Source organism: Ammospiza nelsoni, chromosome Z, assembly GCF_027579445.1.
Source record: "Ammospiza nelsoni isolate bAmmNel1 chromosome Z, bAmmNel1.pri, whole genome shotgun sequence".
In the NCBI taxonomy this organism is placed as follows: Eukaryota; Metazoa; Chordata; class Aves; order Passeriformes; family Passerellidae; genus Ammospiza; species Ammospiza nelsoni.
In genome coordinates, this window is record NC_080669.1 from 28,987,717 (window position 1) to 29,014,644 (window position 26,928).

Below are 26,928 nucleotides of genomic sequence, written 5' to 3' on the forward strand. Positions count from 1 at the left end.
TTAGGGGAAAGGAAGCGTCTCACTACCCGTGCTGCCATTGTGCTAGCAGCAAGGTTCAGGCCTGCGGGAATGCAGAGCCTTCCTTATGGGTTTGGCCTGGGATGCTGGGCTCAGGAAATTCCTGGGCCGGGCCCACTGCGAGGCCTCTTGACGTTTTTGGGGATTCTGGTTTGTCCTACCGGTCCGGGTCCCCCTGTGTGAGCCAGTTTTGGGGTTCCTGGTCCAGTATGGGCCAGGGCCCCCAGGGCCTTTCCTTCTCTGGCATTGCTCTGCTCGGCTGCTGCTCTTTTGCTTTTCGATCAAAAAAAAAAAAAAAAAAAAAAAAAGAGGGCAGCAGCTCTGAAGCGCTGAAGCACTGAAAGGCCAGAAAGGACATTTCAAAATTGTTCAAGTTGTTTCAAATTGTTTCAAATTGTATTAAGACTGTCAATGGTTTTTGATAACTATTGATGGAACTCCTTTTGCAGCAAGTTGTTTTCAGGACCAAAAAGGACTCTCAGATGTCCAAAAGAAACAACTTCAGCTGATGGACTGTTCCTGAAACTCAGCTGCATGGACTTGAATTCTCTTTGTATTGTTTCTTGCAATTTTCTTATACTGTAGGATTGTTTTAGTGAATTATTAGTATCCTATATTTTATAGGTGAAGGAATTTCCTGTTCATTCCACATCAGCATTTTTCTTTTATTTTTATACAATTTAGAAAGGTGAGATGTTGCAGACATTTCTCCACAGAAATCCTTCCTTTCATATTTCTGTGTCTTCGGGAGCCAGAGGCCCCCGAAGAGAAGGTAAACAATTATTATCAGCTGCTGTGGAATGCAATAGGATTCACCTTGATTGGCTCATTTTCTATGTTTATAATTAAGAGCCAATCACCAGTTCAAGCCAGGGGACTGAGTCCTTGGCCACAACTTTGTTGTGGGTTCTTTTCTATCTCTTCTCAGCTTAGCTAGCTGCTCTGCAAACCTCTCTCTATATTCTTTTTAGTATAATTATAATGTATTATATCATATATTAATAAATTCAGCCTTCTGATCAAGATACAAGATTCACCGTCTCTCTCTCACCAGCAGTGGCCCACTCAGGTCGCTGTAATACCATACAAACACTTTATACATTTATTCTGGATGTGTATATATACACATTCCACAATGCAAGTGAAATTGAGTAATGGTAAAAGCAAGTAAATTTTTGGATACAAAACAAAGTTTTAAACAAACCACACTCCTTAATTGTGCCATAACTGTAGTAAAAAAAAACCCAAAACAACTGCAAAGGGACTTCTAACTAATTCCAAGATTAAGCACAGAGAAGAAAAAAAGGTAACATATAAGCAAAAGCTGAATTTCTTATTCATGAGTTAAATAAATTAGCAACACATATGAAAGTTTCATCACAGCTGAATTATGGCGCAGTGCATACATGAAATTGGAAGATATCTGGCAAGCACCATACAAATTAACATAATGTATCTCAGTATTCAACAATCTCTAATAGCCCATAATACAGTTTTCACTTACTAATGCCATCTTTGAATATCCTGGGGAAAAAAAGTATTTTTAAGTTTGGCAAGAATATTCAGAATTACATTCATGAACTCAATTATCTCACCTAAAGAACTCAGAAGAAAACAAATTGTCACTCTATTATCATTATGCTTTCTTTGGTTTCATACAGTAAATGACAGTACTCCTGACAGCTACCAAGCTGGAAATCTCTTTTGCTGGAGAAAAAGAGAGTGTTCAAATATTGAGAGTCATTGAGGCAAAACTGAAGTAAAAAGCCCCATGCTCTGTTATTTCTCCTTTTTTCATCCCATAGCTTTCTCATTTGTCACACCTGTTGTTCACACTCCTGTTGTAATGACTGACAAACTATGGGTTCAATATAAAGTCAGAAATTCCATTCTCAGAATTTGAACTAAATTAAAACTCATACTATGGCTAAGGAAGGGAGATGTTACATCACTTCCAAAAATAGAATTTTGTTAAGTTTTAGATAATTTTAAAAGATGCTTGATTTTCCAATGCGCCTTACTGGAATTCTCAACATTTGATATTAGCAATAGGTTACTCTTAATTTCCCTGCATTTCTGTCCTTGCCCACTTCCCCCTTCTTTTTTAACTTCCGGTGGTTTTAAAAGATAAATTTCACTTGTCATCTTTTGTATCAAAAATTGTAGCTAGAAATGATGTAGTACTAATCTATCTCAATTAAATTAATTAGAACAAGGATAACCCTTGACATTCCTATATCATTCTTAAAGTGTAAAATGCAAAGCATTCCTATAAATATTAATTAAACTGATGTAGGAATTAAAGTGTTCTAAGCATAACAAGAACAAATATATGGTACAAGAGTATTAATGTAAGTTTTTAAATAATCACAAACCAGACAATGTCAAAAATTAATTTTGTCTTCTACCCTCAATTTGTTTTCACTGGATTTTTGCGCATGCATTTTTTCTTTTGGTTTTTACTATATTTGATGAATACTCTTTTGCGAAACTTGTTTTAAAACTGAATAGTAAAAAGGATGTAAGTAATAATTATTAGAATAATTATTACTTACATTCAGTGTAATTATTTAATGTTGACTTCAGGAGAATTCAAACCCAATTATATCCAGTATCCCTGTGATAACCAGTTTTCTTTCAAAAAAATTAATCAATAAACACACCTCTGTTCCAAACATTTCATAGGGTATGGCACCAATGACATTCCTAATGCCAAATTAAGATGATTTGTGCTATTTTTTTTCTTCTGTAACTGATGTACAGCCGCAGATAAAATGACAATGAAGCAGTATTAAGGACAGAAAAGAAAGAAACAAATTTCAGGCACTTAAATATATGAACAGTGGCAACACTGCCCCAAACACATCAATAATTTACTCATATAAAGCTACTATAGTTTGTGCTGAATGTAGAAAGGTCAAAAACAATCTACCGGTGAACGGGAAACAAAAAGACAATATATTCTAAGTTTACAAGGTTATGCTGCCAATTTGAACAATTAGGAAGCAAAGAAAAATTGTTCCTCCTCAAACTAGATGAGAAAATAGTCTCCTTCTGAAGCTATAACCCCATCTAGTGGGACTTTTTTTTAATAGCTGATAGGATTTGATCTTTTCATTACTCTGAGTATTTTGTGTTAGCAAGGACTACCAAATGAAAGTGGGAGATTCTCAGGTTTTGACTTCTCAAGATTTCTCCTTAAAGGATTCTGTCTTTGCTACTTTTATGATTACCTCATCAATTACAAAGGGTTGGCACAGGAAGGAAGATATCTACTGTATTATTTGGATAAGCTCTAAAAAAAATTTAGTGCAACACTGTGGAAAAAACATGGTTTATGAGATATTTGATTATTAGTAGAAAAGTACAAAGTAGGAATAGTGTTGGTCAATGGTCCTCAGAGTACCTCACCTGCATGAATTTCAAAGTTGTCTTCCGTCATTGAAATAAATAAACCACAAGGGGACCCAAGACCATAAAAGAACATAATGGTACTGTAGTGAATGCTGGGGACTAGGATATGATGAATTTAACCAAAACAGTAATGAATTCTTGCAGCGTTCACAGCTAAATTGCAGTATGAACATACTCTACTGGTTTTGTTCCATGTCTTTAATGACACAAAGAAATTGAGGAGTAAGATGGCTCATGGGTTCTAAACTCTTCTCTCCCTGGGAATGATGACATAAAGAGAACGGAGAGTGTGGAGGGTGTTTCTGGTCCCTAGTACTTATAGTTTATCACATTACTGTAACATGTAGCTCAGACTCAGGGCAGAAACCATGACAAGTGCCTGTGCTGTAGAATAAGCTGGCCCAACTCCTGCACACTCTACTTTGCCATTGATAGAAGCCTTCCTGTTGTTTTATTGACAGTTCAATGAGTAAGGCCATCTTCATCAGCACCCTGCCAAGACAGAGCACTCTCACAAGCTGCAGAGGTTGCTTTCACAAACTCTGCTGACCCAACAACATCATCTTCTGCATTCAAATGATTCTGTAACCTTTGGTATTAATTTGATCAGTAATTATGGTTATCAGCACTGACATACAATTTCTCACCAATTTTCAAAAGAGAACATCCAGTGAAACAAATGGGGCAATTATACTTTACTTAGACCAGCCACTGCATACTTGGAAAGCTGGTCAGACAGTGCAGTTGTGGTTTCTGTTTCAAAGGCTTTGAGTCTGTAAAACTGTCAAGACTTGAGACTTAAAACTGAAGAGCAGATATGTAGAGCTACATCAAATTTCCACCTATCCTTTTTCAGAGACAGCGTATACTTACGCAAATAGTGGAAAACACAATCAACAGCAAAGGAACTCTGACAAACTCCCCCACCTTTCTGCAGCCACCGGCTTGGAAAACTTTGTGCTGGTTAACATCTCTTAAAAGAGTTTTACTCTATCAACTTGTATAATTATCTTTTAAACCATTTGTAGATTTTAAACCAAAATATCCTGTGCAATTTGACTAGAAAAACACTTGCTTCTGTTGGTTTTAAACTTGTTTCTTGATAATCCCATTTAATGCCTCCTTTTCCTTCCTAACAGAATATCAAGCAATGACAGCACTTTCTCCATGCCAGTCAGGATTTTATAACTGCTGTTGTATCATTCCCTTCCCTCTGTTATCTCTCATATATGAAAGCCATTCCCTGACTCTTTTGTTAATTACTTCTTTTTTGAGATGGGGATACAACAGCATAAAGACTTCATGGATTCATGACATACTGTAGTATTTTCAACTTCTTTCTTATCTAGCTAATTCCTATTATTTTAAAAAGGTCTATTTACATTTTCAAACACTTTTGAGCACAGAATCATGGAATTGTTAAGGTTGGAAGTGACCTTTGGATGTTATCTAGTCCAAATGCCCTGAGGCAGGGTCACCTAGAGAAGGTTACAGAGGAATACGTCCAAGTATTTCTTGTATTTGGAATGTTTCCAGAGAGGGAGACTATGATCTTTTAGGCAGCACTTGTTCCAAGCACTCTGCCAGCTTCAATGTAAAGAATTTCTTCTTCATGTTGAGGTGACACTTCTTGGATTTTTTGTCTAAGGCCTTACCTATGAGGATGTTAGAGAAGACACTGTAAAAATCTTTGCTGAAGTCAAGGCAGACTACATCCACTGCTTTCCCTTTGTCAACCCATCTGCCATGTCATCATAGAAGACTATCAGATTTGGTCAAACACAGTTTCCCCTCAATGATCCATGCAGTTCTTAGATTCCTAATAACACAACTGTAAATCGGTATATTTATGACTAGTCTGCAATATAAAAAAAAACAACAGCAACCAACCCTACCTGAAAAATCTAACCCAAGAGCAAACCACAGACACAGACATGTCAGCTTCCAGCCTGCAAGAGTTCAGTGGCTGTGCCCTTGCTGACTATAAGCTCATCTTACATAGGACACCTCAAACGGCAGTAGGAGCTATGCACAGCCTCCTGGGATAGAAAGAATGGGATGGGATGGGATGGGATGGGATGGGATGGGATGGGATGGGATGGGATGGGATGGGATGGGATGGGATGGGATGGGATGAATCAGCAGCTCTGAAGCAGCACAGCTCACCCTGCTGCCATAGCATCATTGCCTCACCTACTCACAAGGAGTTTCCCAGTGATGCTGAAATCAGCCAGATAGAAATTTTTCAATACAGTTTTAAATACCAGAAAGCAAGAATTTTTAATTGCAGCATGTTGCTCACCTGTGGGATCCTTCCTCCATTCAAGTGTTGGATGAGCAGAGTTTTTACCACACAGACTGATTACATATTCATTAGCTATCCTCACCTCCTTGACTTTATTTGACATAGTAGTCGCACCTATTATTGGATGTTCTTATACGATTCTCTGGGATCTGTCTTCAACATCCAGTGTCCTTCTCAGGTGGCTGTTTCTCTACCACTTGCTTTTAAGCACATGCTTTTTTTTGCATAACTTCTACTTTGTCAGACTTACAGAGCTAAGCTGGCATCCTGCTAGCATTTTGCATGACTTCTCCAAAGCTAAGCAGTTGTGTTCTGGGATCCTTGATAAGAGTAAAGGTTGTACTGTTCTACTATTCATTTTGAGTGAGTAAAATGTTGTTCTAGTGTCCTTATCTGGAGGAGAGAGGTCAATCTGACCTGGTGCTTGTGCTGCCCTTGCTTTATTCTCTCTGGTCTTGCTTGGACATTTCACAGGTTGAAGGCAGCAACTTTACTTTGATCCCTGTAACACCATAAGATCTCTGAAAGCAGAAGATTAAGATACTGTAAGAAGTTTCCGATGTAAATGTAAAAACTGAATTATAAGGGAGATTTCTCTCTCTTTTCTGTATTAAAATAAGAGGAAAGATGTGTGACAACAAGCAAATGTCCAAATACAGGTATTAAAGTTCTGTAAACTCTTCCATGAATATTACACATACCACCAACAAAGTTTTAGAAACATGTCATTGAAATAATAAAAAAGTCATATTTCTCTTTACATGTGCTCCACATGACAGTTACCAATTTCTACCTCCAAAAAATACTACTTTCAAGTGGAGAATATTTGATCTGAATCTCCTTTTAACCTCACAAAAACAACTGCAGTGAATCCAATCACAGTGCAACTTTATGTCTGCTGAAGCCAGGCACATAGCTCTCAATGAATGCCAAAAGAATTGGACATGCTTAGTTACAGGCCATACTCAGCATCTTCAACTTGGCTATGACCACAGTTGCACTGTGTACCTCAAACAAGCATGAAAATCTTTGAGAGAGCAAAGCTTATTTTACGTGGGCTGCAATTTCCACTAATCACAGGTAAATCAGCTTTCCTATCTTTCTTCAAAGAGTGCAAGGTCTGTAGATTTCTATTTCCTGTCTTCTCACTTAGGAGGCTACATATATGTTAAATTTTTTTCTGAAACCAAAACCATTCAATGCCTAAAACTAATGATATTCATGATTAATATATGTAAGAATGGAGGATTTCATTACAAAAACTCCAACCTTTTTAAAAGGTGCTCCAAATAAGTTTGGTAAAACCCCTCCATAAAGTAAGATGGCAGCAGCCAATTTGCACAGCTGCTGCACTCTACTGCAAAAGGTCATGCTCACCTTGATCCTCTGTACTTCTAAAAGTAGCTGGCAGCATGATTTCCTATTTGAGATTATCTCCCATACTGTGAAAATGACAAATACGGAACTTTGGTGGTTTTGATGGATTGGGTGCTGTTATCAGGCACTGTGTCTGGGATTTAGTGCCGTTGAACACCTGCACTGGGAGTGGCTGCTGGGGTCAGCTGCCAGGGCTCTGCAATGCCCAGAGACCACTGTGATGCTCTAGGGCCTTGACCTGGCTTGTCACATTGAAGGAACCCAGAGCCCTTGGATGCCCCCTCTCGGGAAAGCTGTTCCTTCAGCAGACAGCATCTTCCCTGGATGCCCCTGGCAGGTCTGTGGCCGTGCATGCCAAAGACATAATGGAGATCCTTTTGGAAACGAGAACAGCAGTTTCCAGCCTCCCAGAGGATCACCCAGCCTGCAGATGAAGGCTCTGCAGAGGAGCAGCTGGGCCTGGCCCAGGCAGAGGGCTCAGTGGAGCAAAGTTACCCTGCAGTGGCAGCAGGACAGTCTGGAGAATGAGCTACTGAAGCAGGAGGGTGAGGACAGCCTGCCTCCCTGACACAGTCTTGGTAGCTCAATGACAGACCCAGGCAGGTGAGTGCCAAGGACAAGATGGGATGGCATGGGAAAGGATAATGAGCCTTTCAATTCCTGGGGCCAGTTGCAGTGCCATGTGGCTGCAGTCCCATCATCTCCTGTCCCAGAGGCCACCACTGCCAGGTCCCCAGCACACATTTGTTGGCGGGAGCTAGGCAAACCATACAAATCATGGAATCACAAAATAGTTGGAAATGACCTCTGGAGGTCAACTAGTCCAACTGCCCTGCAAAGGCAGGGCCACCTAGAGAAGGTTATGGAGGAATGTATACAGGTGGATTTGGAATGTCTCCTGAGAGGGAGACACTATGACCTCTCTGGGCAGGTTATTACAAGTGCTATTCCAGCCTCAATGTAAAGAACATCAGGATGAACTCTTGGAGAATTTCTCTCTCTCTTGATTCTCATCTACCCGGTGAATATATTTCTTGACCTTCGGCGGCAGGAGCTGACGGGCCTGGACGGGACAGAGACCATCCAGAGCATGCAGAAGGTGCTGGAGCAGGTTGAAGCCCATGTCTCTAAGTGGGCCAGGGACCTTGGCTGAGGAGGAGGATTTGGAATGCAATATTGACAAAGAGCTGTCCTATGAGAGGTCTGAAGAGAACCAAGAATGTCCAGTGCCCTTGAAGAGGTGGAAATACTACAGCAAAAGCCAGGTGTCCTGAGATGTGTTGGAAGACCACAGTGGCCAAGACGTGCTTCAACATGAAGATGATGAGGGCACAGAAGCCTTAGGAGAGAGTTATAAGTGCTGCAGAAGGCAAGGGCAACCCAAGTTCTTGTTAGAAGATTCTTTGTGGTGAAATGCCACTGAATAATTGGTGTTTGTAAATACACTCATGTAGGGTTTATTACAGAATGTGAGAAACAATATTCACTTTTAAAATTTCAAAGATTTATTAAACCCTAACACCACATGATCAGCAGCCATGTGCTCATCGACAAAATTAGTACTCTACTTTTTAATACCCTTGGTCCCTCCCAAAGTCTTGTCAGTCAACTCTTTCTCTGCCATCCATTGGTGGAGATCACTTTCTTACAACTTGACTGGAGGTCTGGTGTTGGCATGCTGTGCTTCCTAGTAACAAGCTCTCCCTCTCCTAAATGCCTCGATTAGTGTCAACACAAGGTGGGAAAGGAAAGAGGACTGTGGGGAGAACATAAACAAATAACATAACTATACATTTGTAGAATTTTTTTAAACATACAAATAATGTTCATCTCTTAATTGTGAGAGTGAACCATCTCATTACCCATTTATAACAGAGAGCAATTTGGTCGTAAAGGAAAACAGGTACATAGCAGTTTTGGTTAGTATTATCTGTAGTAATACAACAACAAGGAAGCATTGCAATATGAAAATGTGACATCACCCAAGGACATGCACAATGGAAAAGAAAGAGAAAGCACAAGAGTGTGAAGCTCTCACCACCCATAGGCCTTTCACCAAGACTTGGTTGCTGAGCAATCTCAGTCAAAGTGGTAGTTGCAGAATGGTCTGTTGGATGCTGGGAGAAGTACCAAAAAACTGGTGGGGAAAAATCCCCAGGAAAATCTGCTGAACACAAAATCTATTTCGTTTATAGTCAGGTTCAGGTGGGATGTCCAGGTGCCCAGGTGCCTGCCTCTGGGGCAGGGAGCTTCATGTCATTTTGTGGATCACTGGACACTTTGGGTGCCCTTGACACCTTCAGAGAAAACACAGTTGCCCAAGACAAGTGGGTGTCCAAAACAGCACAGTTGCCTTGCTAGGGCAGTTGAGCCCATTATGGCCCATTATGGCCCATTAGCCATATGAGCCTTAGGCCACATATGAATGTCCCTGGTGCTTGGGGAGGTGTGGGTGGGGGTGGTGAGAGAGGAAGGAGGGGAGGGAAAAGTAAGGGGAGAGGCAGGGGGCATGAGGGCGATGGTGGTTTGTGCAAGGGAGGACAACTTAGCATGACAAGAGGCCCCATCCCTGGCAGAATTATTTCCTATCTCACTCACAACCTCTCAGTCACTCTCTGTCTTACCACATCAGAGGTTAGCTACTACACAGTCAAAAGCTCAACTCTTCCATCTTCAAGCTGGTCTTCAACAAAGCTCCCAGGTTTCCACAAATGGGGAATGTTTTGAGTCATTACCCAGTGGCCTCAATTCAGTTCTGTCTCCCACAGAGAGGCAGTAGCAACCCTCAGAGCATATCCCTGCTGTGGATGGTCGCAAGGACACAAAGGATGACCCAGCCACATCCAGGAGTTGAGCATTGCCCCAGCAAGGGGAAGCCTGGCCCAGCTGTCCCACAGAACAGCATCCAGCTCAGGCCAGCAGCACCGTGCACTCCAACGCTGGCTATACACCATATCTACCACTCCTTGGGCAGAGCCCTCAGTGCCATCCAGCCCCTCGGAGTTAAGGCCCTGCTGCCATGACAGCAGCAGTGCTCCCTGTTCAGGAGGGCACTCGGGCTGTGTGCAGGGTGTTTGTTGGCACCTGAGGTCCACAAGAGCAGCAGTGCCTGGCTGCCAGCTCTGTGCCAGAGCCTGGAGATGACTGCTCCGAGCACCAGCAGTGCCAGTGGGAGAGAGCAGCACAGGGCGGCATGGCATGGATGAATGCAGGGACAGCATCTCAGGCATCCAGCCATCCCAAGGGCATCCTCCTTGGGATACTCTTGGCCATGATTTATTGAGATCAACATATGATTCACCTTCAATCAGTGTTGTTGATCTGGGACTTCATTCTTTGGCTTAGAAATACTTTGTTCAAACAGTGTTACAGGTGTTTCACACTTCACAAAACCTCACTAAACTATGTGAAAAAACTCTATTAGATGTGGTTCATATTTTTTCTTCAATAAAACAGGCAATTTAACTCCATTAACTCCAAAAAAATAGATTAAAATACAAAAAACTTGCAGGTACCTAAGCTGAGATAGAGTTTTAAATTTCAGAGAATATTTTTTATTTTCTCTTAGCAAGCAACTAGCTACTGCCAGATATCAGAATTATCTCAGAAAACTATCTGTGCAGTTTCTAGTACCTTTTTGAAGTAGAAGTAGACTTAGAAGTCTACAAACCCAATGACTACTCAGAATTCTTTTCCCCAGGAGGACCTATCTTCACTTACCAACACTTTCAGCTGACATTTCAACAGTCACTCATGTTCATTGTATTTCTATAATGTATTTCTACTTTATAGTTTTGATTAATCTGAATAGCACTCTCTAATAAACTCTGTCTTTGTTATTAATGACCCCTCCAGATAGCTTAAAAATATTGCTAAGAATACTCTAAAAAGCATAGGGCACAGAACTGGGAGGAGCTGTACTAGTAACATCTCTTCACAAACTCAGTATTTATTCTTTGCCTTGTTACCACTTATTCGGATAACCAGCTCCTAATAAGGATTATATATGTAGCTCAGCGTGTGAACAAAACTGTTCTAACTTTACATTCTGTATGCAATAAGGACATAAAGTAGTTGACGGGTCAGTTGAGCCCAGATCAAAAGTCATTACAGCTGTTCATTTAATAGTGGTTTGTATATAAAGTGGATTAAATACTTCACTTATATATGTAAATTTTTTAATGGTGAATTTTTAAAAATACAATTATGAATTTAAGTAATTTATTTTACATGAACCTTACATGGTAGACAGGTTTCTTGCTGATACATCAAGCTTATAAATTCATACCTTTCTGACTGAGGAATCTGAATTTAAAAGCTTCTCATCCCTTGGAAGCCTCAATACAAAAACCAAAACAAACCAACAACAAAAACAAACACTGAAAACTGTACAGGGAAAAATCCCTTGCCTTTCAAGCCAGTAGAAAAATGGTTAAGTCTTGAAAAGAGCAAAAATATTGTTATATTTCATGGTGACTATTTTTGAAGGAATGAAAAGTTTTGTAAGAGCTTCTAGGCTACTAAAAAAAAAGTGGAAAGCAAGCATCAAATTCTACACGCAATTGGCTTGGGCTGGCAAGGAAATGTAAAGAAAATATGTTGATTTACTAATCTCTGTATAATAACAAAAATAATTTCGTGCATCCATTTAGTTCACAGTTACCTGTTACTGGCTGAGGGAGCTGGGGGTGTTTAGCCTGGAGGAAAGGAGGCTCAGGGGTGACCTTATCACTCTCCATAACCACCTGGAAGGAGCGTGTAGCCACGTGGGGACCGGCCTCTTTCCCCCCGCAGCCAGTGACAGGTCAAGAGGACACGGGCTTAAGCTGTGCCGGGACATTTAGGCTGGACATTAGGAAGAATTCTTCACAGAAACGAGTGACTGGACATTGGAATGGGCTGCCCAGGGAAGTGGTGGAGTCATGGACCCTGAGGGGGTTTAAGGGAAGGCTGGATGTGGCACTCAGTGCCATGGTCCCGGTGACGGGGTGGAGGTCGGTCGTGGCTCAGGCTCGATGGCCTCGGGAGCCCCTTCCCGCCCCGCCCACCCGGATTCCCGGGGGGAAGCTGGCTGCCGCGCGCGCCGCCGTTCGAATCCGCCTCAGGGGCGGGGGCGGTTCGGCGCGAGGGGCGGGGCGCGCGGTCACGTGAGCCCGGCGGAGGCGGCCCCTGCAGCCGCCGCGGGCCCGGCCCGGCCCGGCCGCTCCGGGAGGGGCCATGGTGGGAGCGACATGAGCCCCGAGCCGGAGCCGGAGCCGCCGCCAGCCCGGGACCGGGCGGCAAAGAAGGAGGAGGAGGAGCCGCCGCCACCGGCGTCGTCGTCGCAGCTGCCGTCGTGGGAGGGCGGCGACGGCGCCAGGTGGGGCGGCTGCATCATGCTGGGCAAGAGGGTCGGCCTGACGGCGGGCGGCGGTGGCGCGGTGAGTGCACGGTGGGAGCGGGGGCTCCGCCGCGGTGGCGGAGGCTGCGGCTGCGGCTGCGTGCGGTTCCTGCCGGCGCTGAGCGCGGCCGTGCGTTACGGGCTGGGCCGGGCGGCCCGTGGGTATCAGCGCCCGGCCCGGCCGTGAGGGACAGCTCCCCTTCAGCTGCCTGCCGAGGTGTTTCCTGGAGCGTCCCGCCCCTGGATGCCTTGTGGAAGTTGAGGTGCGGCGGGTTCTTCGAGTCCGCCCTGCCCTACCTTGCCCTGCCCGACCCTGACAGCCTCGCTACATTCTTTAGGAGTTTTATCCCGGGCGGAGTAACCTGCGTAACAGCACCTGTGAGAAGGTGGCTGTAAATAAGTTTTCTTTTAAAATGTATGAATCCGAGGTGCCAGGAAGGTAAAACTTAAGTTTTCCTTAAGAGCTCTTGAAGGTGCTCCGTATTGAACCTTACCCACGGGGTTACCGTATGCAGTTTCTGTAGGTGGCTGTGCTTTCTGTTTCGTCTCTTCACACTGGGCGCTGAGATCTTGTGCGACGAGAGGAGCTGGGAGGGAGTGAGTGATCCGTGCCCTCGCAGCAAAGTTGCGTTTGTACGTGTGGTAGCCGTGCCTAATTGCTTTCTGAAGAAAAAGGCTTAAGCCTTTCTCTAAGTACGTCAGTGTGCTCACAAGGTGCCTTAAAACCAGCTCAGAGGTCACATCCTTTGAGCTTTCTGCAGTAGATGACGGGTGTTTCGGGCAGGATGGAACTGGCTGAGGCGATAGAACTCATCCTGGTTTGTTGGAGTTAACCCAGCGGTCAAGATGGAGTAGAAGAACTCAGGGGAAGGCGCAAAGTAATAAAACAGGTGATTCTGGCGAGCAGTTTTTAAAAGGGTACCGGTGCAAAACAAGGCAATGCCTTACCATGGTGAATCTTTTTCAGCAGATTGAAATCACATACATTTTTTTTTTTTGCATCTGAATTGCAAGCTGTTAATAACTTTTCTTGAGGTATATTTATGTTCATGTGTACCTGAATAATTTGGTATTTTGCTCACAAAGTTGGGTGTGCTGAAAGCTTTGCATGTGCCAAAAGTTATAAAACAGTGTTAGGCTTGTGTTAGGGAGTCAGCATCTCCTTTGTGTGTTACCTGTCCTCCCACAGATAAGCATCTGTGCTGTCAGAGAGAAGATAGTGGGCTGTTTTATGTGAAGGTGAAGAAGTATTTTTAGCTGTTATATTTAGTACATTAACAGTGTAGCATTAATGTGATATTGTAGTTACAGCTGAAGATGATTAAAAAAAAATCTTGAAACCATCTGTTTGATACACATACATTCTTTCTGCCTTACTTGTATTTGATGAAGAGCTTAAGGTGCTTTTAGTAGATGATTAATGAAGATGTAGAAAAATGTTCTGTGGAATTCATTAGTAAAGTAATCTCTTTTATGTAAGTTAATTCCAAAATGATAGCTTCACACTTCTTATGGTGTACCACTTCTGTATTTGAGTCTTTCAGTTGTCTTTTAGAAGTGGTTATGCCCTTCAAAAAGCAGGTTGGACTCTTCAAGAAGTGCAGCTGGTGTCTGCTGTATGGTAGAATTGCAGTTCAGATTTGTGTCATTAAAGAGTCTAGTGTATATGGAATCTGAAGTTAGACTACACAACTATGTCTGAAAGAGTTTTGAAAAGTTAATGTTGTAGTTAAGAAACAGAAAGTTTCAGTTTTATTAGCTCAGAAGATGTGGTGAAAGAAACAGAGGATTGATCTCCTAACTATATAGAAGAAAAATAGTTGAATTTTTTGATGTATGAACAGAGGCTAGAAAATGGAAGGTACAGGTAGGGAAATTTAAAAAGAAATGAAAGAAGTGATTTTCTTTTTTCTCTAATTTTGAAAAGTAAAACTCAAATGGAAATGAAATCTATAACTGACAAAGGCACTAACCCATTTTTTAATTAATGAATGGATCTGATAAAGTTGGATTAAGTGTTAAAAAATGCTTTTGAGTACTTAATATATGCTCTTCTGTAAGTTTGAAAATTTAGCTTCAAAATGACATAAATTCTTAATTTTGTAAAATGATCTGAGGTTTGGTTTTCTGAGTGTGTTTTTTGTCCCATCCCTCTTAATTGTGTCCTTGGAAGACTTTGTGATCCTGTAAAGCATCTCATAAGATACAGACCGTATGGGGCTCTAGCCTTATCTCGGTAGTGCAGTTACATCATGTTAGGGTCTGCATCTGTTCCTGGCTGAACAGTCTGTTTTGTAATTGCAGATCCTGCACCTCCCTGTGATTCTCACATGGTTGTCATATTGCTACAACTCTCTCTGCCTAGATTTTATTGAAAGAGCGTATTCACAGTAAAATATGAGGGGTTGGGTCATGACTTTAGATGTAGGCGCAGAGATCTGCTTGATTTCAGTGGGAGTGCATCCCAGGCGTTTGGAAGAGGAAGCTTGCTGCTTGGACTGCTGCTGAAGAAATAAATCCAGACGTGAATTTTTTGTGAGGTGCTTCTTTGGTCTCTGAAGAATGTCTTAATTTTGCATTTTTATTTTTACTCTTTTTTTGTATCAGATCAGTAAGACAAAGTCTGTCAGATTGTGCAAGTTTTTCTCCTTTTATCTCTTCATCTTGGGTGTAAGAAGCTTCTGGTTTTGGATGTAGCTGTAACTAACCTCACCTTGCTGAATGCATTGGCTTCACTGAATTGAAGAGCTGAAATACAAATGCTGAACAAATGACTTATGAATTGAGTTACTACCTAAAACTTAATAATAGTTAAACAACAGTATGTTTAACTAAATTCCAATGGAATTAAATTATTTTTCTTGGCTGTATTACCATGACTTCAGTGAGCCTCAGAAATTTAAGTAAATGATGCCATGGGACATTTTGTTATCTCTTGTGCAATCTTGTTATATATGAATTATGAATGCTGGTAGTATAAAGCTTAGCACGGCATTCAGAATAATTGCACTGCACACTTCATTTCAACCTATTGAATAAAATGTCACACTAAGGAAACTTTTCAGCAAAATAGTGTCATACTGTCTAAATAAAGTGCTTTTGTGGGAGAAATCCTAAATAGAGTATGAAATAAAAAGCCACACATCTGTACCTCTTTGAGAATTAATCAGATGTTAGTTTCATGTTCTTGGACACTGCAAAATGTCACCACTATTATGAAGACCAAGACCTTTATATATTTTGGAAAGATAATATAAACATTCTGAACTGTACATCTTGGAATTTTGCCAGCCTTTATTATTTAAATTTTATATTGCTTTACACAGTGAAGCACAACTATATGTGCCCAAAGAATTATATATTCTTGCCCTTAGTGTTAGCAGTTTTCTTTTTTATACTGCATAAAAAATACAGCACAGTAAAACTAAGGCATCATGATTTAATATTATGAGACTTTACTGAAACAGGTCTGAACTCAGTAAGCTGGTTTCTTAAATTTCTTGCTTGTACAATTTAAATTATATTGCTGGTGGTAAAAACATAGTTTTTAGTAGTTCATTTGTGAGTTTGTGTGTTAAGTCCTTTGTGGAGCACTGTTTTCTCCCACACAGGTTATTTTTTACTGTTAAATCTGAATGATTAGAGATGAATGATATTACATTCTCAAGATTGCCAGTGTAATTCTGAATCTTCCCATCCTATCAGATTGACATAAAGTCTGAACTGTTACCAGGAATGTTTAGCTGTTCTGTTTAAAAACAAATCATTCTGGTTTATATTTTTGCTGAGAGGGCGCTTCTGCTGTTACAAGTCTACTGTTAGTGATGCTTTGGATTCTATCAGTTTGGATGTTGTTGCATTCCAAGTAAAGCACTGTAGGCTAGATCAGTAAAAACCTAAATTATCAAGTAATAGTTATATAATTAGTCATAAAGATCCTAACCTTGCCTGCTGCACAAGGACTTAGAGTAACTATCTGCACTATGGAGAAGCATGTGTATTAACTAAGCAGCCAGGGCTTTTTAGAGGAATTTCTCAGTATTGTACATATTTCTAAGTTTTACAAAGAAAACTTAAACAGATAAATTGGCTTCCAACTTGCTGTAGTGTAATATGCTAGTTATATGTTACTTCTGTATGAAGTATTTTAATGAAGCAATGAGGTGCTGTCTAGAGCGGAGCTTTCAGAATGTGGCAGGATGTATGGCAGTTGTTTTCTTGGGTGATCTTCCTACCTCAGTGGCTTCAGCAATGAAGACTGAACCAGAAGTGATCTTCATGCTTTATGTGCCTTAAAATATTCCTGCTTCTAAACTTGTCCAGTCTAAACTGAAACAGGAATGTGTTCCCAGCAGGAAATACAGTATGGCATGACATTTTAGACCTTAAGAATAGATTGTGTGAAGTGCTACTTATTTTCTTGTATTTTAGTGTAGGGAAGTGGTGGCAAATTTTTTTAACACCCTTCGTATCATGTCGGTCCCAGTTCAATGAATCACATTTAACCTTTCTACAAATATTTTTATTGCAGTTTGGAGGAAGCTGCTTCAGTATTCCACCATATCTTTGGTAGTGTTCCTTTTCTTTCTGTGGGCCTCTTGTGCTTCTGTAAAATAGATTATTCAACAATGAATATTGCTTAAAGCTTCTGAACGAAACAGTCATAGGATAAGAGGAGGATCTTTATATAGAGCTATTAAAAATGGTCAGAACATCAGAAGAAGAGGATTAGCTAGGCAGGCACGTCACATGTTAATGCAGTAATATAGTGATAATCTTTTTCCTAACAGAGGAAGTTCTTTTGAACATGTGTTAGTAAGCCACTTCTGAATGCTAGACTCATTTCTTTCATTGAATTCTTTTTTTTCCAGGATCACATTCCTATGTTGTAATCATCTTATATGTGGAATTAAAATTGTTTCTTCTTGTTTGCATTGCTTAAAGTAATATACATTAATTTCCATCTGCCATTTAATTTGTTCTATACATTCCACAAACTTTTGTTGTTCTTTGCCATTGCCCTCATTGCCCTATAACTCTTCCAAAGTGAATTGCTTTTTGTCAGTGACCTTCGTCACTTCACTTTCATCCTTTTTTACAGCTCACTTCTGAATGCGTTGACCAATGTAGGCACTAGGACAGAGCAGTAGGAGTCATCCGGTAATGTCACTGTGCTGTATGAACAGATTGCAGTCAGTTTATTTTTTTTTTTTTTTGGGTTGTCCTGGGGTTTTTTTGTGCGTGTTTTGGAGTTTTTTGTGGATTGGAGGGTTTTTTTTTTGTTTGTTTGTTTGTTTTCCCTATGTGTGTGTTTGCTTTTCTTTTCTTTTTGATTCCTGTGGAAAGTTTGCTTGTTTGAAGAGCCTTTAGTGAGTATCTTTGAGTGTTCTTACTGAATTTTTGGAAAGCTTATTGGTGTGATCTGCCTTATCTATACATGTGCTTTTGAGAACTCCAGGAACACAATTTCTCTTTGCAAAATCTTCACTGGCTTGTCCATTTTGAATGAATTGTTGTTCTGATATTCTAGACCTGTGCAATATGATCTAGTCTAGCTTTCTGTTAAGAAAGTCTGTTATGATCTTCCAGTCCAGATACAGATCTGCTTAAAGTGTTTGTTTTGCAACTGAAATACAAGTTTGGACAGTGTATAATCTGAATTAGTTATGATTTATATTGCAGCTCACAAGGTGTACCTAAAATGCTGTACTGGATTGGAAAGTACTTTCATTTGTGTTCTGTGTATTTTTGCATTGAATTTTTGCCAGCAAAAATTCCAGCAAGTAGAGCATTTCTGGTGAACAGTTGGAATTAAGGTGGATCCAAAATGCTTCTGTTTGAAAATTAAAGAAAAGAGTCACTAGAAAGTTTTCTGGGGATATTGCATGTTTGTCTCTATCTGGGTAACGTGTGGAAGAAGGAGAATCCATCGTGAAGTGAGATGGATTGGTGGCATAATACTTGTTCAAGAATAAGCTAAAATGATTAAATAGTCTTGTAGTGAGACGTACCAGGAGAAGTTTGCGTTTGAAATGGTTGTATTTTGGGGGAAACTAATGAAATAGTAATGAAGATAAGTGTGTAAAGGGAATGAATTTTATAATTTGTCATGAACTTCAAAATCTAAATGATTGATACATGAAAGCATGTTTCTTGGAGTATTTTACTGATTCTGTTAATTCAGTTCTTTTCCTCTTGAAGATACCAGAATTGACATAGTGGACTGCAGTGCAGATGGAAGTATAAAAAATGACTCTTTGAATCAGTTAATTTTTGTAGTGGAAAATGTTTCTGTAGGCACTTAGAAAAAAAATTAATTAAACTCATACTAATTAATTTGAATGTTGTTTGACCTATTGTAGGACAGTGAGTGCTCTTTGCAAAGGTTTGTCTGTACTGCAAATAGAACAAGCAACTAGTGGACTCTCCTGAGGGACCCTAGCACTCGGTGGGAAGGAATTTCCAAGGGGGTGGTGTAGGGGGACAAAAACAAATTCCTGTGGTTGGCAATTCAGAAGTTCAGTTTGAGTTTGGTTGTTATCTGCCTGAAAGATAATAGGATTATGTTACTGGAAAGGTACTTTAGGGAGATACCTTCCTCTTCAGGACAGGATCAGCAGTGAGACCTGAGAAGGTTGCCCAGGGCTTTTCCAGGTGTATATATTGAAACAAACCTTTCTTGTCCAGCTCTGCTGCTTCACCCTTATGAGAGGAAAAACAGCCTATTTATCCAGTTGAAACTTTTGCTTAATTTGCCTAGCAGCACTGTGTGGCCCTCATCAAAATAGAAAAAATTTGAAAAGGTGCTCTGGATGACTTCAGGATTTGAATAGTGGCAAGTGATTTTGTTCTGAAAAAAGCATATTTCTTCAGAAAAATAAACAGGCATTTTTGAAATCGATGTTAAGATGCTTTAGGAGGCATTCAAGTAATTTTAATTATTACATTATAGATTTGAATTAACAGATAAGTAGTTGTGTAAAAACTGTATGAATAATAAATATTGCCTGTTCTTAGTTTGCTCTGCAGATCTAGGACTGGCTATAAGCTTGCATTTTGCTGCAGAGTATTTTAGGGTGAATTGTATTAGCCGTTCTTCAGAATGTCTTAGATAAGGTATTGTTACTAATACTAGAATGCATTTTCCTCCTCCTTGTCTATGAGCAATTATTACCAACTGAATTTATCATTTTTACATTCTTTCATGGATTTATGAATGTTCAACAGCTGTTTAGCTTTGCAAAAAGATTGTACTACCTCCCAGTAGTTATCCCAGCTTCCTTCAAATGAAGTTTCAGATTTACTCTGACTCCAAGAAAGGCAGAAGAGAAAAATGATTTTTTTAGAATTGGGCAGTGAAAAGAGGCATTGAAGGAGCAAAATGTAAAACTGGAGAAATAACAGATGTTTTGTTAGAACTTTCAGAGCTTCAGATTTTACAGTGATGGCCTAAAACTTGTATTGTTAAGCATTTGAGATGAAGTAATGTTTTGCTCATGAATGATTGTGCAAGTGTAAAACCTTGACAAACAGCTGCATTTGAAGGCTGTTATAATGTTCATACATAGTTTCGCAGCCCACACACGGTTCCGTCACATTAAGTAGAAAAGTATTTTCTACTCATGTGAGTAAAAAATAAGCCCTTAACAATTTTAAGGCTTTTCTGAGGACACTTAAAACACTTCCAGTTTTGAGGGCAGTGAATGAGGCATGCAACTTCTATGTTGACCATATCTGCACTATTTCTCAAATCCTTTAAAAATCCTTTTAATCATAAGGAGTTCAGTAGGTTATTCCAATGCTGTTTATTCAAGAAGCCTAAAGGTCCTGTGCTTCAAGGTTTATGACCATTTTTTACATACTCAAAAGTTCTTTGTGTAAATTTAATGAAGTTTTATTGCAGGGTGTTTTCTCAATGCAGAAATGAACCTCACCCAGTAGTTCTGATACAGCTTTATGAAAAAGGCAAGTGTGAAATGTTTTTAGAAAACTCTTAGATTTTGAACTGAGTAAAGAGTTTTCATTGATTTTTTTTTTTAAATGTGTGGACCAGGCTGTGTACATGATCAATCATAAACTATTTTGGTTTCTGAAAAAGTAAGTTGATGCTTGATTAAAAATTGGAAGCCTCTGTGATAGAGTTTTTGGGAGCTACAGTAAAGATGAACATTGAGAAGTAACTTGTCTTCATCAGTCCATTTGATTATGTCAGTAAACTTTCCTGGTTTCATGATCTTAATTTTCCAATGCAGCCCTTAGCACAAGATTTTTAATTAATCTACATATTTAGGACACTGTAAAGAAAACTCAAAGAAAATAATCAACTATAGGCACAAGATTTTTAATTAATCTACATATTTAGGATGCTGTAAAGAAAATGGAAATAAAATAATCAACTATAGTTAAAGTGGATCATATATTGGTAGTGCTAGTATATTTGACATAGAATGCTTATCTTATTTTTAACAGGTACATGTTCCTTTCAAGATCTGAATTTTAGTTTTTCAGGTCATGGCTTGAATCCAAAAGGCTGTGGTGTTTTCTGTTTTTTTGGTAGGTCGGTGCAGCTAACTGTAAGCTGTGTGATGCTGCCAGAAATGATTTGCAGACTGTTTTAATCTCCATGCTTGTCTTTGAGTGTATGTACATCATTTTTCTACTAAAATATATAAGATCAAATTTGTGTGTAACAAAAACACTATTAAAAAACTCCAAACACTCCAAAACTTCATTTTTCATGGCATTAAAAATGTTTGCCAAATGCAGACCAGATATTAATGATGCAGCAACATACTTAGCAGTATAAAGTTGAGAGGGAAGTAAAGTGGAGGCAGGGGCATCCCTTACCTACTCTGCTGTAAAATTTGCTTTTTTCAGAGGAAACTGCTGTGGAAGGGGTCTTCAGACTTCATTGTAGTGTTAAGTGCTAGTCTGACAGGCAGACATCTTGGCAAAAAAAATATCCATGAAATTATTATCCTATTACCTTATATAGGAGTACTTAAAGACCTCTTATATGAGGAGGATATTTTTTTTACCCCCATAGCCTTTGGAGTCTTTGCTATTTAGAAATTAAAAATTGCATATAAATAACCCTTGAAAGCCTTCCAGAGATAATCTTTGATCTATGATATTGTTTCCCAGGAGAAAGAGAATTGTTTTCTTTAATTTGTCATGCTTGGAAGCAAGCTGCAATGTAGAAAATACATTGAATCTTACTAGCTAGAATACACTGCTGCTGCAGGTTTTGATAAACTGATGGATCTAAAAATTATTACAGATCTATGCATTTACTGTTTAAACACTAGGAATTTCTTCACAGTTTTTACTATAGTTAGGTTAAATGAATCTTGTAATGCAAGCATTTTCAAAACATGTGATTTCTACCAATTAGATCAAAAGTTTTTGAGCAGGGGAGAAACACCAAAGTTGTCTGTACTCTACCTTCATCATAGGTTGTCTTGACTTTTTTTTGTGTTCAGTGCAAGATCCTGAGTTTCATGCTCACCCTGGTGTCCACTTGCTGAAATGAGTCAGATATTTATCATATTTTATTTGATATTTATCACTGGGTAGTGTCCCTTTAACTGAATTCTGCATTATTAAATTGCACTCTTCTGTTGGAGTGAAATGGCCTTGGATTCGCTGGAAACACTGAAAAACAGTCTTCTGCAGGACAGTTGCTAGGAGAAAGGCAAAGAATAATTTTGGAACACAAAAACTATGTAAAACAGTTACTGTGCCAAGGGGTAGTCAGAGATTAAAACATCATGGAATGTTTTTGATTGGAAGGAACCTTGAAGATCGTCTAATTCCAACCCCTCCACCAGTGGAGAAGATTCCATCCACTAGGGAAATTATTCAGGGTTCCATCCAGCCACCTTTTAACTCTTCCAAGAACTTGATGCAGTGCCTCACTGTTTGTTGAGTGAAGAATTTCTTCCTCAATCTAATCTAAATCTCTCCTTTTTTCTTTTTAAACCATCCCCCTTCTCCTATCACATTCTCCCCAATAAAAAGTCACTGTTCCTTTTTTAAAAGTCACTCTTTTTCAAAAGACCCCTTCAAGCAGTGAGAGGCCACAGAGGTCTCCCTGGAGCCTTCTCTTCTCTTCTCTTCTTGGAGGCTAAGCAACCCCAGCACTCCCAGCCTGTCTTCATAGGAGAGATGCTCCAGCCTTCTGATAACTTTGTGGCCTCCTCCGACCCACGGTAACAGATCCATGTCCTGCCTGTATCGATGGCTCCAGAGCTGGACACAGTGTTACAGGTGGGGTCTCGTGAGAGCAGAGTAGAAGATCAAAAATCCTCTCCCTTCACTTGCTGGCTACTCCTGTTTTAACGCAGCCCACAATGTGGTTGGCCCTCTAGGCTGTGAGTGCATTTTGCTGGCTTATGTCCAACTTTTCATCCACAATAACCTCCAAGTCCACCTCAGGGCTCCTCTCTCATTCTTCTCCCAGTCTGTGTTCATGTCTGGGATTGCCCTGACCCAGGTGCAGCGCCTGGCACCCAGACCTATTTTACTTAATGAGATTCTTGTGAACCCAATTCTGAGGTTCGTCCCACTTTCTGTGGATGGCAGCCTGCCCTTCCATTGTGTCAGCTGTACTGCACAGCTTTGTGTCATCTGCAGTCTTGCTGGAGCTGCACTCTATCCCACTGTCTGTGTCAGGAGTGAAGGTATTGAAGACCACTCGTCCCACATTAGAGCCCTGAGGGACATCACTCGTCACCAGCCTCCACCTGAACACAGAGCCGCAACTCTCTGGCTGCATCCATCCAGCCAGTTCCTTATCCACCAGATGGTTCACACTTCAAATCCATGTGTCTCCTATTTGGAGGTAAGGGTGTCACAGGGAGCTGTGTTGAAGGCTTTCAGAACTCTAGCTAAATGATGTCTGTCAGTCTCCTCTTGTCAACAATTGCTGTCACTGCAGTGAAGCCCACTCAATTGTTCAGCACCTCTGCTTAAATCTCTTTCAGGAAGAAAGCAAGCAAACAGCAGTTCTGGTTAAATGCACCTTTCCCAAGGGTTCTGCCCATTTTATCTAAATAAAAAGGTTTCATTAATCTCATCTGGGATCAAGTCCTTTGATCTTGAATGGCAGCAGTTTCACAAAGTCATGAGTACTTTGATAGTTAGCTAATTCTTTCCGGAGTTGCTTGTTGACCAGTAGAATCGTTCCACAGTCTGAAGTCTGTATTTGGAGACACAAGCATAGAATCAGTAGGTCAGCAATCAGTAGAAAACAGTTGTACAGATGACATAAGCAGCTCCTTATTGTCTCATACTTTGGCATTTTCGAATACAAAAATTGTTGCTGTTCTGATTATGTACATTGTCATGGTTTTGTTGAAGCAGTGCTGTGATTTTAATGGAGTGGATGTGTCTTGTCACTTGTGGAGGAAGCAGGGAGAGGTATACCATTTGTCACCTTGTCATGGAAGGGTTGTGAATAATGCTCAAGTGGGAGAAAGCCTAAAGACTTGTTGGAGGTGGGAGCAGTACAGGACAATGTCAGGAATAGGGCCAATAATTCTTTTCAGTCAGCAGGTGTTCAAGGGAACAAACTTGAAGTTCCCTGGAGATCTTTAATTGTTTTGTAATACAAAACAATTTCTCCTCCCTTGTTTGGCTTATTGTTGTTCCCAAGGGCTTGGTTAGTAGGTCATGCTGAAAAGTGGTTATGCTCAAAACATGTTTGTAAGAGATATTTGCGCATGTAATGAAGTGGATGTGTACAACCACTGCATTTGTTCTTTTTTTTTTTTTAGCAACAAGGTATTGGTCGGCCGAGTGTTTACCATGCAGTGGTGGTCATATTCCTGGAATTCTTTGCCTGGGGGCTCTTGACAACTCCAATGCTAGCAGTAAGTATTGTTCATCAGCTGTTGCCTTGGTATTGACAAATGTTAATTTGCTAATTTCTAGGGATTTTGGATTTAATTTGCTTTATATTAATGCATATCTCATTACCTCAATTCCAGAAGTCTAAGCAGCTGAGAGCTGGACTGCTGAAAGACTAGAAGATAAAGAAAAATAAATTAATTCTGCTGTACTGCTCTTTAACTCTTATTTGCCTTTTAGACTAACACCAGTTTATCTATTGATTAAAGTATCTCTGGAAATTCTGGCTTTTTCAAGACTTCATAGTTTAGTTAATCTTCCTCTTGTAACAACTGAATAAACTATGCAACCCTTCATTAACTATGTATATTCCCATGGGCTGACTGTTTAGTCAGCCTGTAACTTCAAGTGCAAAGGCATTCATGTAAGAAATGGATTTCATAAGTATTTATTATGTTCTGGTTATTTTCTAGGTGAACAGATAATTTGAGTGTTTGGTAATAGGATATGAAGCATTTAATTTGAAGGCATGGATCTCGTTCATTTTAGTGGGGCCTGCCTGTGGGCAATTGCAGAAGGTCTGCCTCTACTTGTCCAGGTTTTCATTGCCTTATACTTGAGACCACTTTGAAAACATGGCAAAAAAAGTTTTGTATGATTGAAAGAGTTAATTTTTTTCCTTCTCCAAACTCCAAGTAAGATGATGTACATAACTCTTGGAATGTATTTGCCTAACTTTTCTAAAGGCTGTTGCTGGACTTCGTAACATTACTTAGTAATAAAAGAAGTTCACATAAACAGTTGACACATTTTCATAAAGCTGTTGTCTCACAAAATGACTGTCCTCTCATCCTGTCTTGCTGCTGTCAAAATATAGGGAAGCTTACTGGGTGGTCTTTCTTGTATTTCCTTTTTCTTTGCTTTTTTTTCTTAAGCAAAGTGCTCAATTTCAACTTGTCCAAGTTTGGCACTTCTCATTTAAAAGGATAAATATGCAAATCATGATTCTTACAGATCTGTAAACCTCCACAAATTTTAATAGAACTGTGTATTCAATAGTTGCCCAGTAGTATACTCCAACTGGAATAGGTCCATAGTTGAAGGTAATCATCTTTATTTGTAGTCCGCTTTGTAAACACTGAATGGCTGCTGTGTGGTTTATATAATTTCAAGTCTGGTTTGATACTTTGCACCTGTCTTGTGATGTACCTCTGGTAGCTTACATTGGCCTGCTTATGAGCTAGCAGTACTAGATATAATGTAGAGAGTGATATCAGCAATGTTCAGCCTTTGATCTGCCAGCTGCCTACTTCTGCTCAAGCAGGTTCCTTCCTTCCTTCAGGTAGGAAGGGCAGAAATGATAATGTCTGGCCTGTTGATCAAAGCTCATGGTTATTCAATTTTTTGTGGTTTTTTCCATGATTCTGTAGGTCATTGTCCACTTTTAGTCTAAGAAAATGTTGCATACTATGAAAATAAATTGTTTGATGGCTGAGATTATTTAAAGTTAAATTTTAAATTGCTTTTTCACTTCTTTTGACATCTGTCAGCAAAACTGTACTGTTAGTTTCATGACACTATACTTGGAGAAGAAAAGATTTAAAGTCTTTGTAAAGCACACAAAGGCTATTCTAGTCAAAGACTGCCCAGAGGTTATGGACATTTTTTTTTATTTATGGACTTGTAACCGGTGTTAGTAAGTTACCATAAGCAATATTAATTACTTAATGACATGTTCTCTCTTCTATATATATATATATATATATATTTTGAATATGTATCTATTGGTAGAACTGAAATAAAGCAGTTCCCTCTACCAGTTTGTCAACTTCTCTTGTCTATAAAGTAACAAATTAATATCAAAAAACTTGAACTTAGTATCAGCAAGGGTTACCTCTCAGGAAAAAATACTAGAAAACAGCTCACAGGTAATTAGATTTGACTCTCTGAGTTTCCTATTTTTGTTTGTTTTGTTTTGTTTTTCTTTAACTTTGAAGGTATCTACTTTTAGATCTGTAATTTGAGTTCTGATCTTTTTTTTCCTCAGTTCATAAAATCAGTGTTCTAACAGGTGAAAAATTGTTTTAAATACCTAATCAAAGAATGATGGCAGGAGGGAAAAGTGATGTAAATAAGGAGAATTATTTGACCAGTAATTAGTAAGAGAACCACCACTTTGATTAAACCTATGATTTGAGAATCTGAGTCTTCCTATAGAAATGATGCTAATACTTTTCAGTGACCCTTTCTCAGTATACATATAAGTAATTTTTGTAATTGGTGGCACTTAGCTATAAATATCAGGTGCAAATGAATGTGAGTTTTGTTTGAATCTGAATTTTTGTGCATATATGTTTTGAACATCACAATAATTTTTTTTTTTTAGTCAATGTGATAGCACCTGTGAGGCCCCTTAACTCTCTTGCATATTTATGGTAAATCTGTTTAGCATAGATTAACATTCTTGTCCTTGAATTAGGACTGCTGATAAAGCACCTTACATGAATTCGTAGCTGTATTTAAACACTCAGAACTCTTGCTGGTATTTGTAAGCATGTACTTACTAATTGGAAGTGTTTTTAAC

General features: G+C 39.6%; 1 protein-coding gene across 1 annotated transcript in view; it reads left to right on the forward strand.

Moving 5' to 3' along the window:
• The first annotated feature begins 12,300 nt into the window (after positions 1–12,300).
• MFSD14B (major facilitator superfamily domain containing 14B) overlaps positions 12,301–26,928 on the forward strand; it is a 30,159-nt gene continuing 15,531 nt past the window's right edge. The window contains exons 1-2 of the mRNA XM_059492737.1: positions 12,301–12,534; positions 24,272–24,367. Coding sequence (XP_059348720.1) covers positions 12,346–12,534; positions 24,272–24,367 — 285 coding nt within the window. The 5' untranslated portion in view covers positions 12,301–12,345. The remainder of the gene's footprint in view (positions 12,535–24,271; positions 24,368–26,928) is intronic.